The following is a 14,648-nucleotide window of genomic DNA, read 5'->3' as shown; positions in this document are numbered from 1 at the left end:
ATTTTATTTTCGATTCCTACTCCGCCACTCACAACAATGTCGTCTCGGAGCCGCTTACAATATCAAATCAAATCAAAAAATACCCAGAAGCCCCCCTTAAAACATTAAAACCAATACAGTAATAACAATATATATATATATATAAAAAATATCAAGATGACAGTGTAACTCTAATAGGCCCCGTTTTACCCTGGGGAAAATGGCTGCTTTGGAGGGTGGAGTCTGTTAAATAGCAATGTTAAAGAAATCTTGAAGAGTTACTATTGGGGTGTTCTGCGTTTGAGCTTAGGGGCCCCTTTAAGACCAATAAAGTTTAATTCTGGGCGTAGGCATTCAGGGGCATGCATACGTCTTCAGATATATTGAAACAGACTCCACCAACCATTACATAAGGGAGGGCGGGAGTTGGTTAACAGGAAGGGCTAGTTGGAATCAAGATACCTAAGTAACTGAAAAATGTTTGTTTATTTATATTTATATTCCACCGCTCCCAAATGTCTTGCGGCGGTTTACAAAAATCCATGAAACAGTAAAATCACATAAAACCCCATTAAAACATAGTTAAAACACAATAATATCAAGAAGTATAGCTAATATGGGATTTAACTGTTGGCAAGACCAGTGAATCGCAGTTGTTTAGCTTACGGATAATAAAAAAAGATGTGAGAACTGAGTTATGTTATGAGGTAAGAAGAACTCAGTGTGTCTCTTAAGCCCTGGGGGGTCCGGTTACCCTGAGTGTTTCAATATAATAACTAGTAATTCAGCAGTCTAGAGCCTCTTGTGGCACAGAGTGGTAAGGCAGCAGACATGCAGTCTGAAAGCTCTGCCCATGAGGCTGGGAGTTCAATTCCAGCAGCCGGCTCAAGGTGGACTCAGCCTTCCATCCTTCCAAGGTCGGTAAAATGAGTACCCAGCTTGCTGGGGGGTAAACGGTAATGACTAGGGAAGGCACTGGCAAACCACCCCGTATTGAGTCTGCCAAGAAAACGCTAGAGGGCGTCACCCCAAGGGTCAGACATGACTTGGTGCTTGCACAGGGGATACCTTTACCATTAATTCAGCAATCTCCAGTTCTCATCTGCTTCTGAAATTCCTTTATAGTAATTGCAAACAGTCTAGACTGGGAGGCGTCTGAATTAAAACTGCAATAGAGATGTTGGGTAACTCAGGCTAGTAGGATCTCAACAGACCTTGTGAAGTGTAAAACATTAGACTGCCTCTCTGCCAAAATGGCTAATTAAAATTAATTAAAATACGTAGGCAACATATGATATTGAATTCAGAATTAAAACTTTTCAATTGTTTTAAAATGAAACCAGTTCTTTATCTAGCAAGTTAACTAATTAACTACCCAGCCCCCCTTTATTCCAGCTATCATTTATCTTCCCTGCCTGTTGATTATTATGTTGCTCACGGGCTCATGGTAATTGTAGTCCATGAGCAACTGGAAAGCCACAGTTTGAGCACCCTTGGACTAGGCGCAAAGGATTCAAATTACAGGGAAGGAGGTTCCACTTAAGTAGCAGTGGAATAGGCTGCCTAAGGAGGTGGTGAGCTCCCCCTCACTGGCAGTCTTCAAGCAAAGGTTGGATACACACTTTTCTTGGATGCTTTAGGATGCTCTGGGCTGATCCTGCGTTGAGCAGGGGGTTGGACTAGATGGCCTGTATGACCCCTTCCAACTCTATGATTCTATGATTAGGAAGCATTTTCTGATGGCAAGAGCTGTTCGTAGATGAAATCTCCTGCCTCAGAGGATGGTGGAGTCTCCGTTGGAAGCTTTTAGGAGGAGATTGTAGGAAAACCTGTCAGGACAAGAATATTTTTTAAGTACCCAAGAAGGTGATGAGCGGGATTGGGTGGCCTTTGGCGGACTCTTCCAGCTTTGTGTGATTCTGAAGCCTGCATGTTTATGACAAGCTACAAGAATTGCTAATGTTGGGTTGGGAAATTCCTGGAGATTTGTTGAAGGTGAAGGTTTGGGGAGGGTCTTAAGCATCATAGAGACCCACTTCCAAATCCACCCTTTTCTCCAGGGGAACTGGAGGGCAGTTGTAATGCCGGAAGATCTCCAGATCTTTGGGCGTTGGCAGCCCTCCGCGTGCAAATGGCCGATTCGTGATAATAGTCCTGGCTCTCTCATACAACAGAGTTTGACACTGCAGCCCACCGGGAGCTGGTATTTTAAAAACCCTGTTCTCTATTTCACTGTCACCCATTTTCCCCAGGAGTAAGTTCCCCCCCCCCCAATTTCCTTCCAAGAAAATAAGCATCAAGCCCAAAGCATTTCCCCAAAAGCAAGCTTCTGAAATGGGGTATTCCTGGGGCTTTGGGGGAGGCGCCAGGGAAGGGAGGGACATCGGTGTGGTAAAAATGCCATAAAGGCCACCCTCCAAAGCTGCCTTTCTCTTAGTGACAGTGGATCTCCCGGCAGGGGTTATATATAATTCCGGGAGATCTCCCGGCCACACCGGGAGATCGCCAGCCTTTGTGCACAGTTTAGAGAAACACACTAAAATGTGTCTTCAGTGCTTCCCCTTTTTCTCTAAGCCAACGTTTCCTGCTCATTTCCCGCTGCAAACCCACCATGCACCCACCTCCACATTTACCAGCCGCCCCCCACCCACAATCGTCCCACAATCGCCTTAGCTTCGCATCAGCCAATCGTTCTGCCGGGATGTCCCGTGACGTCAGTGCTGGCGTCGTCTCCAAAGTCGGGCGGAAGACCAATGCCCTCCCGGCCTCGCGTTCGGGCAATCCCATTGGCTGGGAGGCCTTACTTGGGCGGAGCTTAGAGAACGGAGTTTGGACTGTGGGGGAGAAGCCGCTGGACCAGAGCTTCGCTTGCAAGCGGCGCGAGGGAGGTAAGGCAAGGTAAGGGGCGTGGGGCGGTTCAGAGGCGCTCTGTGCATGTGCAGAGGTGCTGCTGCGAATTATCATTTCGAACTTAAGAGTCCAGCGCCCCTTTTTAAGACCAGTAAAATGTCAGGCTACCCACCTGAATCTGTTACCTACCCATCTTCTATCTATTAATATATAGCAAAATATAGTGGCGTATTTAGGATTTGCAAGGCAATAGGCCAGGGGTAGTCAAACTGCGGCCCTCCAGATGTCCATGGACTACAATTCCCATGAGCCCCTGCCAGCAGGGGCTCATGGGAATTGTAGTCCATGGACAGCTGGAGGGCCGCAGTTTGACTACCCCTGCAATAGGCGTTCAGAGGCGGTTCGTGCCGTTGTCTCCCTCTGCATAGCAGCCCTGGCCTTTCTTGGTGGCCTCCCCTCCAGGGAGTAACCCAGGCTGGCCCTGCTTAGCTTCCAAGATATGCATGAGATTGGGGTAGTCTGGGCCATGGCAGAGACAAACCAGTAGCTTGCCGTTGCCTGCCTCTGCTTAGCTTTAAGAGAAAACCGCCCTTCTATTTAGGATGATGAAAGATCCCTTTTTATCTCAGAAGCCACCTGGAGGTGAGCAAACCTGTCTTTTGGGTTAAACCAGCGGCTCCAAGGCTTTCTCAGGCTGCTGCCCCCTTGGTTCCTGAGCCACATCCCTAGTGGCCCCCAGTCCATTTGAACAAACACCTCTTTCCTGAGTGTTCATACATTAAATGGGTCTAAAACAGTTCCGCAGGGCCTGCAAAAGGGAGCTCTTCCTCCAGGCATTTGGTTGAGGTTGACCTGAATCAGGAACACCTGCAGAGCACCTGAACCTCCCTCCCTAGAATCCACACACCTGTTTGAACTGTTATAAGTTAGAGGGTTAAGAGCCTCTTGTGGCGCAGAGTGGTAAGGCAGCCGTCTGAAAGCTCTGCCCATGAGGCTGGGAGTTCGATCCCAGCAGCCGGCTCAAGGTCGACTCAGCCTTCCATCCTTCTGCGGTCGGTAAAATGAGTACCCAGCTTGCTGGGGGGTAAATGGTAATGACTGGGGAAGGGAATGGCAAACCACCCTGTATTGAGTCTGCCATGAAAACGCTAGAGGGCGTCACCCCAAGGGTCAGACATGACTCAGTGCTTGCACAGGGGATACCTTTACCTTTACCTTTTAAGTTAGAGGGTTACCTTCAGTTATGGTTGCTATTGTTGTTGTTATTATTGTTACAGTCCACTTATATGTTATGAAGAAACAAAGTTCCATGGATTGTTTATGCTCCTTGTGAACAGCCCTGAGTCTCAGAGGAGGGCGGTGTACAAATATAATTAATTAATTAATGCCTGCTCTTCTTTCCTGGTTGTTGGGCAGTGGCCATATTTGAGACTAAAAAAGAATATATATATTCTTTGTAATCACTGAGGAGAAAGACAGCCTGGGCAAGTGAGAGGGGCAAGCGAAAATCCCATAGCCGGGAGCAAGCTGGAGGTGGCTTTTCCAGCCTCCTAAAGATGGGGACTTTGGGGGAAGGGTTGCCAACCCTGAGTTGAGAAATCCCTGGAGATCTGGGATGGAGTCTGAGGAGGGAAAGGAGCTCAGCAGGAATAGAATCCTATCCAGCCTGAAGCTGTCAGCTTGGTGTAGTGGGTAGGAGTGCGGACTTCTAATCTGGTGAGACTGGTTTGATTCCCTGCTCCCCTACATACAGCCATCTGGGTGACCTTAGACTCACCAGAGCACTGATAAAGCTGTTTTGATTGAGCAGGAATATCAGGGCTCACTCAGCCTCACCTCCCTCACAGAGTGTCTGTTGTGGGGAGAGTAAAGAGGAGGCAAATTTAAGCCGCTTTGAGACTCCTTCAGGTAGAGAAAAGCGGCATATAAGAACCAACTCTTCTTCTTCAGGAATATCAGGGCTCTCTCAGCCTCGCCTCCCTCACAGGGTGTCTGTTATGGGGAGAGGAAGGAAAGGCGACTGGAAGCCACTTTGAGACTCCTTCGGGTAGAGAAAAGCGGCATATAAGAACCAACTCTTCATCATTTTCTTCCGGAAACTAAGCAGGATTGGTCCTGGTCAGCAATGGGATAGGAGACCCCTGAGGACATCCAGGGTCACTACTACCCAGAGCCAGACCAAGAATATGTCTTGTTAGGAAAATGCAGCGGCAACAGGAAGAGTCAAGACTGCTGCCTCTTCCTACTGCCCCCAAATTCCTCCCCACCGCCCTGGATCCTCCCGCTTCTGGGCGAGGGCACTCCACTCACTTTGGGAACCCCTGGGTTCAACTAAGAGGTCAAAGGCCGTGAAGATGAGTAGGAAATGCTACAGGAGGCAGAGTAAGTAGGGTGGCCAGTTCTGGGTTAGGAAATTCCTGCAGATTTTGAACTCTGGCCCTGCTAGTAGACCTCCTGAGGTCCCCTGGATTTTGGCCACTGTGTGACCCTGAGGGCTGGATGGGCCACTGGCCTGACCCAGCAGGGCTTCTCTTACGTATGGAGTAGTGGTCCGCTATATTCCTGGTGCTTGGAGGGGCATAGTGGGAAGGCTTCTGGAGCTCTAGCCCCACTGGTGGCCCCCTGATGACCACTGTGTGAGTGGTTGAACCGCTCCCCTTTCTGGCAGTCTTCAAGCAAAGGTTGGGTACACACTTTTGTTGGATGCTTTAGGATGCTTAGGGCTGATCCTGCGTAGAGCAGGGGGTTGGACTAGATGGCCTGTCTGGCCCCTTCCAACTCTATGATTCTATGATCTAACATGCCTTTTGGAATGTTCTTATATTCTTGGGGTGTGGCCTGGGGAGGATGGGATTGGGGTTCGGAGTGAATCATCTTCAGCAGGCTATAACCCCACAGAGGCCAACATCCAAGGGGCACTCATCTGTCACTCGGGGACTCAGCGCAATTCCCTTGGATCTGCAGGTCGTCCACCTTACTGTTACACAAAAAAATGGACGATTCCAAATTAGTGACAAGAGAAAAACAGAATCTATCCAGTGGCTTAATAAAGCTTGAAAAGATAGAGTCTCTTATGTTATTTATTCAGGCTTCGACTCTGCCAGAACAAATTTGTTTTCCGTTTTCAATCTTTCATCAGTGGCAGTGAGTCCTACATAAACAAATGTCCTTATTAGTATAACATATAACAAATAATAATCATCATCAGAAATGTACAAAAATATCCATACCCCGACATAGTTGAGTAAATATATTCACAGAGTGCTATGTATAATATAACATGAAAGTAACTGTTAGAGCAAGTCGTATAATGCCAAAAGCCTCCACATTCATATCTTACCGTCCTTGTTAATATTTGAGTATAAGTATAAGTATTGAGTATAAGTATTTGAGTATACTCAAATATTAACAAGGACGGTAAGATATGAATGTGGAGGCTTTTGGCATTATACGACTTGCTCTAACAGTTACTTTCATGTTATATTATACATAGCACTCTGTGAATATATTTACTCAACTATGTCGGGGTATGGATATTTTTGTACATTTCTGATGATGATTATTATTTGTTATATGTTATACTAATAAGGACATTTGTTTATGTAGGACTCACTGCCACTGATGAAAGATTGAAAACGGAAAACAGATCTAGAGACCGTTCTGGCAGAGTCAAAGCCTGAATAAATAAAATAAGAGACTCTTTATCTTTTCAAGCTTTATTAAGCCACTGGATAGATTCTGTTTTTCTCTGGTCGTCCACCTTAAGCACAACCTGTTCCTCCTCAGGCCACTACAGGGATTTGACTTTGTGCGTGTTCCGTGCGAGGGCCTTGGAAAGGGGCAGAACGTTACAATGACCAACCCTGTTCTTCTGTTTTCAGGTGGTCCGTAGCTTCTCTGCCCCAGGAACCAGCTTGATCCTCCTCCGTGGCTGCCATGGGTCTGGAAGCGAAGCCTGTTACCGTCCCCCACCCCTACTGGCCTCGAGACCTGGAGCTCCAGCACTACATCCCCAATGACCGCCCCATGTGGCAGATCTTGGCTTTTCTTTTCTCAGTGTCGGGGGCCCTCCTGGCCTTGACCTGGCTAGTGCTGGGGTGGTGGAACCGGAAAGGGGCCCACTTTGGCACGTGGCGCTCCTTGGCGCTCTGCTGGTTCGTGATCTGCGGCTTCATCCACGGCGTCATCGAGGGCTGGTTTAGCCTCTACCACACCGAGATCCCAGGAGATCAGGCCTTTCTTTCGCAGCTGTGTAAGTTGACTTGGGAGAGGGTTTGGGGGGGGGGAGGCTGGGGAGGTGGACAGGTGCAAAGAATCTGGGCCCCCGTCTCCAGCTCTGACCAGTATGCTGATGTGGGTTGATCATGGGGAGAAGAGGAATTAGACCTCAGTCAAATGGCTGTGGGGCAAAGTGGGGTGGGAGGCCTACAGTGTTTTGTGCTTGGGAAGGCAAAAAGGGTACAGAATTGTAAAATCTTTTACTTAAGCCGGGGTGGCCAAACTGTGGCTCGCCAGATGCCCATGGAGTGTGATTCCTATGAGCTCCTGCCAGTTGCTGTTGGGGGCTCATGGGAATTGTAGTTTATGGGTGTCTGGTGGGCCACAGTTTGGCCGCCTCTGACGTAGAGCCTCTCCAAAAATGCTCCTCACTCTTAAGAGCCAGCCTTGTGTAGTGGTTGAGAGCAATGGATTCTAATTTGTCAAGCTAATTTGCACTCCCCCACATGCAACCAGCTGGGTGACCTTGGGCTCCCCATGGCACTGATAAAGCTGTTCTGACTGAGCAGGAATATGAGGGCTCTCTCAGCTTCACCCACCTCACAGGGTGTCTGTTGTGGGGAGAGGAAAGGCGAATGTAAGCCGCTTTGAGACTCTTTCAGGTAGAGAAAAGCGGCCTATAAGAACCAACTTTTCAACTTCTAAAGCACTACTAGCTCTTTAAAGGTAATTGCCTTCTGCACAGGGACAGGCATGCGCAGTTTCCCTGTTGCTGTTGTAGTGGTCTCCTTAGAGCAGGGGCAGTCAACCTGTGGTCCTCCAGATGTCCATGGACTACAATTCCCATGAGCCCCTGCTAGCCCGGTGCTTCAGTCTCTCGGCCTAGTGAAACTTTGCCAACATGGGATGTTTGTAAGTTTGTTTGTTGCAACCTGCTGACGCTCTCCTCCTTCTTTCAATGATACAGGGAAGGAATACGCTAAAGGCGACAGCCGATACATCATGTGAGTATCACTCTGAGTATCTCTTTGAAGCTGCATAGATAACACAGCGGTTCCCACAGCATTATGCCAGTCAGGAAACTATCGGAGAGGACCTGTGTTTCAGTGGAACAGCTTATGTTTGCCGTGCAGAAGTTCCTGGCTTGAATCCCTGACATCTCAAGCTAAAAGGTTCAAGATTTAAGTGACACAAAAGGCCTCGGTCTGAGTCCCTGAGCACACAATACTGCCCGCGATGGTCTGATTCAGCAGAAGGCAGCTTCACGTGTTTAAGACCACCGGCGGGGGGGCTGTGGCTCAGTGGAAGGGCCTTTACTTTGCAGGCAGAAGGTCCCAGGTTCAATCCCCGGCGTGCCCAGTTAAAAGGTGCAGGTGCAATGTCAGGCGGAGACCCTGTGCTGCTCATGAATGAAAGGCTGCAAGGCTTAAAAAGAGGCCCTTGGGACCTGCTCTGACTTCGGATTTCTCCCTTCCATCCGCAGAGCAGACAACTTCACTGTTTGCATGGAGACCGTCACGGCCATACTCTGGGGGCCCCTGAGTCTCTGGACGGTTCTGGCCTTCCTTTGGCAACAGCCCCATCGATTTCTGCTGCAGCTGACAGTATCGCTGGGTAAGTACACCAGGCAAGCACAAGGATGGGGCCACGCTGTCAGGTGATATGGAGGGGCAGCCCATCTGCCTTGAGTGCCATTAAATAGCACCCTTGTGTATACTGCTGTAGCCACGACCCATGGGTCCCCAGCCAAACTGTCCAATGATATGGAGAGGCCACCCATCTGTGTTTAGTGCTATTAAGTAGCACCCTTAATAGCTATTGGCCTCAACCAGAGCCAAGGCCTTTTCAGCCCCGGCGACAGCTTGGTGGAACGCTCTTCCAAGCGAGACCAGGGCCCTGTGGGACCCAAAACGGTTCCGCAAGGCCTGTGAAAGAGCTGTTCTGAAGCCTAAACATATGCCACCAATTAGCTGGCCTCCATGCAAAGAAAAATAAACAAATGGCCAGACATAAGCAAACATTCACTCTATGTAGATTTATAGGCCGCTGTTCTCTACTCGAGGGAGTCTCGAAGCGGCTCAAAATCCCCTTCCCTCTCCCCGCAACAGACACCCTGTGAGGGAGGTGAGACTGGGAGAGCCCTGAGATTACTGGAGAAGAAGAAGAGTTGGTTCTTATATGTCGCTTTTCTCTACCAAAAAGAGTCTCAAAGTGGCTTCCAATCGCCTTCCCTTTCCTCTCCCCGCAACAGACACCCTGTGAGGGAGGTGAGACTGGGAGAGCCCTGAGATTACTGGAGAAGAAGAAGAGTTGGTTCTTATATGCCACTTTTTTCTACCCGAAGGAGTTTCAAAGTGGCTTACAGTCGCCTTCCCTTTCCTCTCCCCACAACAGACACCCTGTGAGGGAGGTGAGGCTGAGAGAGCCCTGACAGGACTGCTGTGTTTGAACAGCTCTAAGACAACCCAAGATCGCCCAGCTGGCTGCATGTGAAGGTGGAGCAGGGAATTAAACTTGGCTCGCCATATTAGAAGTCGATGTTCCTAAGTAATACACCAAACTGTATTAACAAAGTACTTCATTCTCCTCCCTCTTTGAATAGATAAATGGCAGTGACTCTTTTCATTTATATTATAAATGTATATATATGTTTAATGTTGGGATTTTAATCTACAGATTCAGAGTACCTCTATTGGCATAATCTACAGTCAAATATAATAGCTGCCAGCCGCCCCATGTCCCTGGGGATAGGCAGCATGTACGTTTGAGAAATGATCGGATAAGGAGTTCCAAATGAAATCATCCTCTTGCTCTCTGGCAGCAATAACCCGTCAGTTCAGTGGAGCTGTAGATGTGCTATGCATTCCCTTGGTGTAAAAACAGCCAGCACCTTATGACTGTCCTTGCCTTTCCCATTAAATGCTTCAGCACTGAGCTAAAGAAGAGAAGAAGAGGTGGTTCTTATATGCCGCTTTTTTCTACTCAACAACCTGTGAGGGAGGGGAGGCTGAGAGAGCCCTGATATTACTGAAGAAGAAGCAGAGTTGGTTCTTATATGCTGCTTTTTTCTACCCAAAGGAGTCTCAAAGCAGCCTAGAAGAAGAAGAAGAGTTGGTTCTTATATGCCGCTTTTCCCTACCCGAAGGAGGCTCAAAGCGGCTTACAGTCGCCTTCCCATTCCTCTCCCCACAACAGACACCCTGTGGGGTGGGTGAGGCTGAGAGAGCGCTGATATCACTGCCCGGTCAGAACAGTTTTATCAGTGCCGTGGCGAGCCCAAGGTCACCCAGCTGGTTGCATGTGGCAGAGCGCAGAATCGAACCTGGAATGCCAGATTAGAAGTCCACACTCCTAACCACTACACCAAACTGGCCTACATTTGCCTTCCCTTTCCTCTCCCCACAACAGACACCCTTTGAGGTGGGTGAGGCTGAGAGAGCCCTGATATCACTGCTCATCCAGAACAGCTTTATCAGTCCTGTGGCAAGCCCAAGGTCACCTAGCTGGTTGCATGTGGGGGAACGGGGAATCAAACCCAGCTTGCCAGATTAGAAGTCCATGCTCCTAACCACTACATCAAGCTGGGGACAATAAATTTTTGTGTGTGTGTTGTGGAAAAAATGACTAGATAGGAACTCCAGGAGAAAGAGAGAGGAGAAGTAGTAGAATTTATCTTGGATTCCGGATCAACCTCCCCAGGCTTACTCTGTGATACCCGTTATTGTTAACATTGCCTTAATACCTCTGGCAAGTCTTGCTTGTTCACTGAGACTGCTGCTGGAGGGGGAGCTGGGGAGCCAAGAAAGGACCTGGCTGTCCAGGGGGCAAATAGGGAATGTGCAGTGGGGACATCTGGTTGCCTTGCGTATGTTCAGAAAACTTTCCCAGAATGGTTGGAATCATAGAGCTGGAAGGGTCCTCATGGGTCATCTAGTCCAACCCGCTGCACTTTGCAGGATACTCACAACCCTCTCGCTCATCCACTGTAACCTGCCACCCCCTTGAGCCTTCACAGAATCAGCCTCTCCGGCAGATGGCTCTCCAGCCTCTGTTTAAAAATCTCCGAAGATGGAAAACCCACCACCTCCCTAAGAAACCTGTTCCACTGAGAAACCGCTCTAACTGTCAGGAACTTCTTCCAGATGTTGAGGCAGAATTTAGAATCATAGAGTTGGAAGGCACCCCCTTGAAACTTCACAGAATCAACCTCTCCGTCAGATGGCTCTCCAGCCTCTGTTGCACAGCATCCTGCCATGTTGCACCTGGTGTGTCCGTATTGGTTCATTGGCCTTGTTCAGCTTGGCTTCTGGCAATCCCAGGTGTTTTCTTCGAGGCAACGATGGATAATATGGGGGAACGCAGGTTTGACTCCCCACCGTGTTGTGGTGGCTTGCTTGGGGGAACTGGGGCCATTTACGCTCTTTCACCCTAATCTACCTCGCAGGGTTGTTGTGAGGATGAAATTAAAAATGACATAAGCCTCTTTGGGAATTGTGGGAAGGAGGGATATTAATACAATGAACGTAATAGACTCACGTGTGTTGTTGTGTTGGTCTGAAGCAGCAGAACAAAGCCGGTGCACCTTCAAGGCCAAATTTTATTTACATAAATAAGATCACATAAGATCCAAGATCACTGCAGATGGGGACTGCAGCAAAGAAATTAAAAGACGCTTGCTCCTGGGGAGGAAAGCTATGGCAAATCTAGATAGCATCATAAGAAGCAGAGACATCACCCTGCCAACAAAAGTGCGTTTAGTCAAGGCTATGGTATTCCCAGTTGCAATGTATGGCTGTGAAAGTTGGACCATAAGGAAGGCCGAGCGTCAAAGAATTGAGGCTTTTGAACTCTGGTGCTGGAGAAGACTCTTGCGAGTCCCTTGGACTGCAAGGCGAACAAACCGGTCAGTCCTAGAGGAGATCAGCCCTGACTGCTCCTTAGAAGGCCAGATCCTGAAGATGAAGCTCAAATACTTTGGCCACCTCATGAGAAGGAAGGACTCCCTGGAGAAGAGACTTATGCTGGGAGCAATGGAGGGCAAAAGAAGAAGGGGACGACAGAGAATGAGGTGGCTGGATGGAGTCACTGAAGCAGTAGGTGCAAACTTAAATGGACTCCGGGGAATGGTAGAGGACAGGAAGGCCTGGAGGATCATTGTCCTTGGGGTTGCAATGGTTCTGACACGACTTCGCACCTAACAACAACAAAACCAACAATGATTCCAATAAATTCAAGTGGATATACTAATCCTTTTCTTTCTTTTTTTTTGCCTCCCTGCCTTTAACCCCTAGGCCAGCTGTACGGAGACATTCTTTACTTCTACACCGAGTATCGCGATGGTTTCCCCCACGGTGAAATGGGGCACCCCGTCTACTTTTGGTTCTATTTCGTCTTCATGAACGGCTTATGGATCGTCATTCCTGCCCTTCTCATCCTGGATGCCTGGAAGCACCTCAGCGCCAGCCAGAGTGCGATGGATGCTGGGAAGTCAAAGAGACACTAAGAAACCTGCCTGGGATGGTGGGAAAAAAGGCCAGCAGCTCCATCCATTGTGAAGCACTGGGGCAGCATCATCGCTCTACTGAGCTTAGCTGACCTCTCTGCAATACTACCTGGGGGAGAGGGGTCCTCAGCCTTCTTTCACAGACCCATTCTGCTTTCTAACCTCCGAAACCACAAGGAGCAAACGGCCACACATAGCTCAGGTGCTGCTGGCCACATTAGACGTTTAAATACACTTTTAAATACACTTTAACAGGAGTGCAGAAGTCTGGGCATCGAGAGACAGAAGACCTCTTCACCTCCCTGTGTTATAACTGGCTGCTCAGAGGAGTGTCACCTATTTGAGGTCATAGAAGGCCATCCCAGTTTAATGGTCATTTGTGTAAACCGCCTGTGTGCGTGGGGAGGGAATACTTCTGGACTGAAAAGATGTGGAAAGCAACCGAAAGAGCAGTGCTGCAGAGATAGTCTGGAGTGTGGTCCCTTTTTGGGCTGCAGGGCTCTGAAGTGTGCAGCAATTTGGCAGGGTGTCTTGTCTCTCTCGTGGACTTGGACTAATGTGATTTTAATCAGGGAGAGAGCAGTGTGTGTCTATTTCCTCCTCCCTCCTTTCAGATTTCTGTCCCAGGAAACCTGGGTTATCAAAAATTGTTCTCTACCTGGGTGCCACCTCTTAGGAATGTATGGAGCGAAACACAGTCAAAGAGATACAGGCAGTGTAGGGTAGTAGTTATAGACTGTCAAGCCAGGACCCAAGAGGATGGGGGTTTGAATTCCCACTTTGCCAGAGATATCTGCTGGTGATCTGGCCCATCCCAATGTCTTTTAGCTTAACTGAACTCACAGTGTTATTGTGAGAGGACAATTCCATGAGCAGCTCTGAGGAGAGAGGTGGGGGGGGGGTAAATGATGTTAATAAACATGTTTCTGAATTGCTGAAGAAAATTTAGTTCTCTTTTGTTTCTCGCGGGTTGAGCCACAACTACAAGTCTCAGCTGCGCCTCCTGGCCTTTCCTGAAGGCTTGAGAGAAAAAGGAAAAAAAATCAACTGGGCTGAAGTAAGCTCTGACTTCCTTATTTGCAAGCCATGTAAAAAGCTCAGCGGTGGTTCTGAACTGTGGATTTCCAGATGCAAGGGGTTCTTCCACCTGATTTTTCTCCACGAGGCAGTTCGTAAGCATCTGCTGCTTGGCCCTGCCTCTGTCAAGAGCCACTGGCCTGATATAGAACAGATTCATAGACTCAAGGCTGTTGAGGTAGAACCCAGGGACAAGTACAGTATAATTCAGTAACATCAAGCAGAACGCAGGGCTCCTTGTATGCCTGGGGCAGTAAAGGTCTGTGTTGTTGGAGCTGGGGGGGGGGGGCACAGTGGGAGGGCTGGTCTCGCTGAAAAAGCCCTGGCACAGGTTGAGGCCAGGTGTATAACCCCGGGGGCCCAGGTCAACCACTAAATTCATACCCACAAAGTGAAGAGCCCTGCGGAGGGCATAAACAGATAAATGTTCAGCTATCAAATATTCTACTCTGGTACCAGTGTCTACTTTTACAAATGCTCTCCATTCAAATCATGTTTCCTTGTACTGTATTATCAAAGTTTCACTGTAAACCTCCGAGCCGCAGGGGAGGGCGGCATATACGTATAGCAAAATAATGAAGACAAATAAAAGCTGGGCTGAGCGTGTTATTGTGACGCCAGGCCCACCCTCTCTGAGTTTCATCTTCGGGGGAGGTCACTGCTCAGGGCAACCGTCATCGACCCTGTCGGTTTGCTGTTGACCCTGCAGAACAACACATGAGACGCTACGGAAATTCGGCGGCAGAGGAGACTCTCCGTTCTGTCCTCTAAATCAGGGGTAGTCAACCTGTGGTCCTCCAGATGTCCATGGACTTCAATTCCCATGAGCCCCTGCCAGCAAACGCTGGCAGGGGCTCATGGGAATTGTAGTCCATGGACATCTGGAGGACCACAGGTTGACTAAATAAATAAAATCGAGTTTTACGGCGGCTTTAGAGAGCCAACGTTTTATTCTTCCAGCCCAGAGCGCTTTCCCCTTGACGCAGAGACCACCCGCGGCCGCATTCCCATGAGAACCGGA

The 14,648-nt window shown here is 48.7% G+C and overlaps 1 protein-coding gene across 2 annotated transcripts; it reads left to right on the top strand.

Moving 5' to 3' along the window:
• The first annotated feature begins 2,728 nt into the window (after positions 1 to 2,728).
• EBP (EBP cholestenol delta-isomerase) lies at positions 2,729 to 13,494 on the top strand. Of its 2 annotated transcripts, none has more exons than XM_077329461.1 (5): positions 2,729 to 2,867; positions 6,711 to 7,081; positions 8,015 to 8,051; positions 8,531 to 8,661; positions 12,339 to 13,494. In XM_077329461.1, the coding sequence occupies exons 2-5, from the start codon at positions 6,766 to 6,768 to the stop codon at positions 12,548 to 12,550; spliced, it is 696 nt and encodes a 231-aa protein (XP_077185576.1). In that variant the 5' UTR covers positions 2,729 to 2,867; positions 6,711 to 6,765; the 3' UTR covers positions 12,551 to 13,494. The 2 variants fall into 2 exon arrangements, with proteins under 2 accessions (XP_077185576.1, XP_077185575.1); XM_077329460.1 differs by having other exon boundaries at positions 2,731 to 2,877.
• Positions 13,495 to 14,648: the final 1,154 nt, after the last annotated feature.

This window comes from Paroedura picta, chromosome 3, assembly GCF_049243985.1.
Source record: "Paroedura picta isolate Pp20150507F chromosome 3, Ppicta_v3.0, whole genome shotgun sequence".
NCBI lineage: Eukaryota > Metazoa > Chordata > Lepidosauria > Squamata > Gekkonidae > Paroedura > Paroedura picta.
The sequence above is the reverse complement of the archived record's forward strand: the minus strand, read 5'-3'. Positions and strand labels throughout refer to the sequence as shown.

Bases quoted from the DNA above. Each gene is read 5' to 3' on its own strand.
- EBP (XM_077329461.1), top strand. From the start codon at position 6,766: ATGGGTCTGGAAGCGAAGCCTGTTACCGTCCCCCACCCCTACTGGCCT. The intron at 8,052-8,530 runs GTGAGTATCACT...TTCCATCCGCAG, and splicing joins GGCGACAGCCGATACATCAT to AGCAGACAACTTCACTGTTT. The intron at 8,662-12,338 runs GTAAGTACACCA...TTTAACCCCTAG, and splicing joins GCAGCTGACAGTATCGCTGG to GCCAGCTGTACGGAGACATT.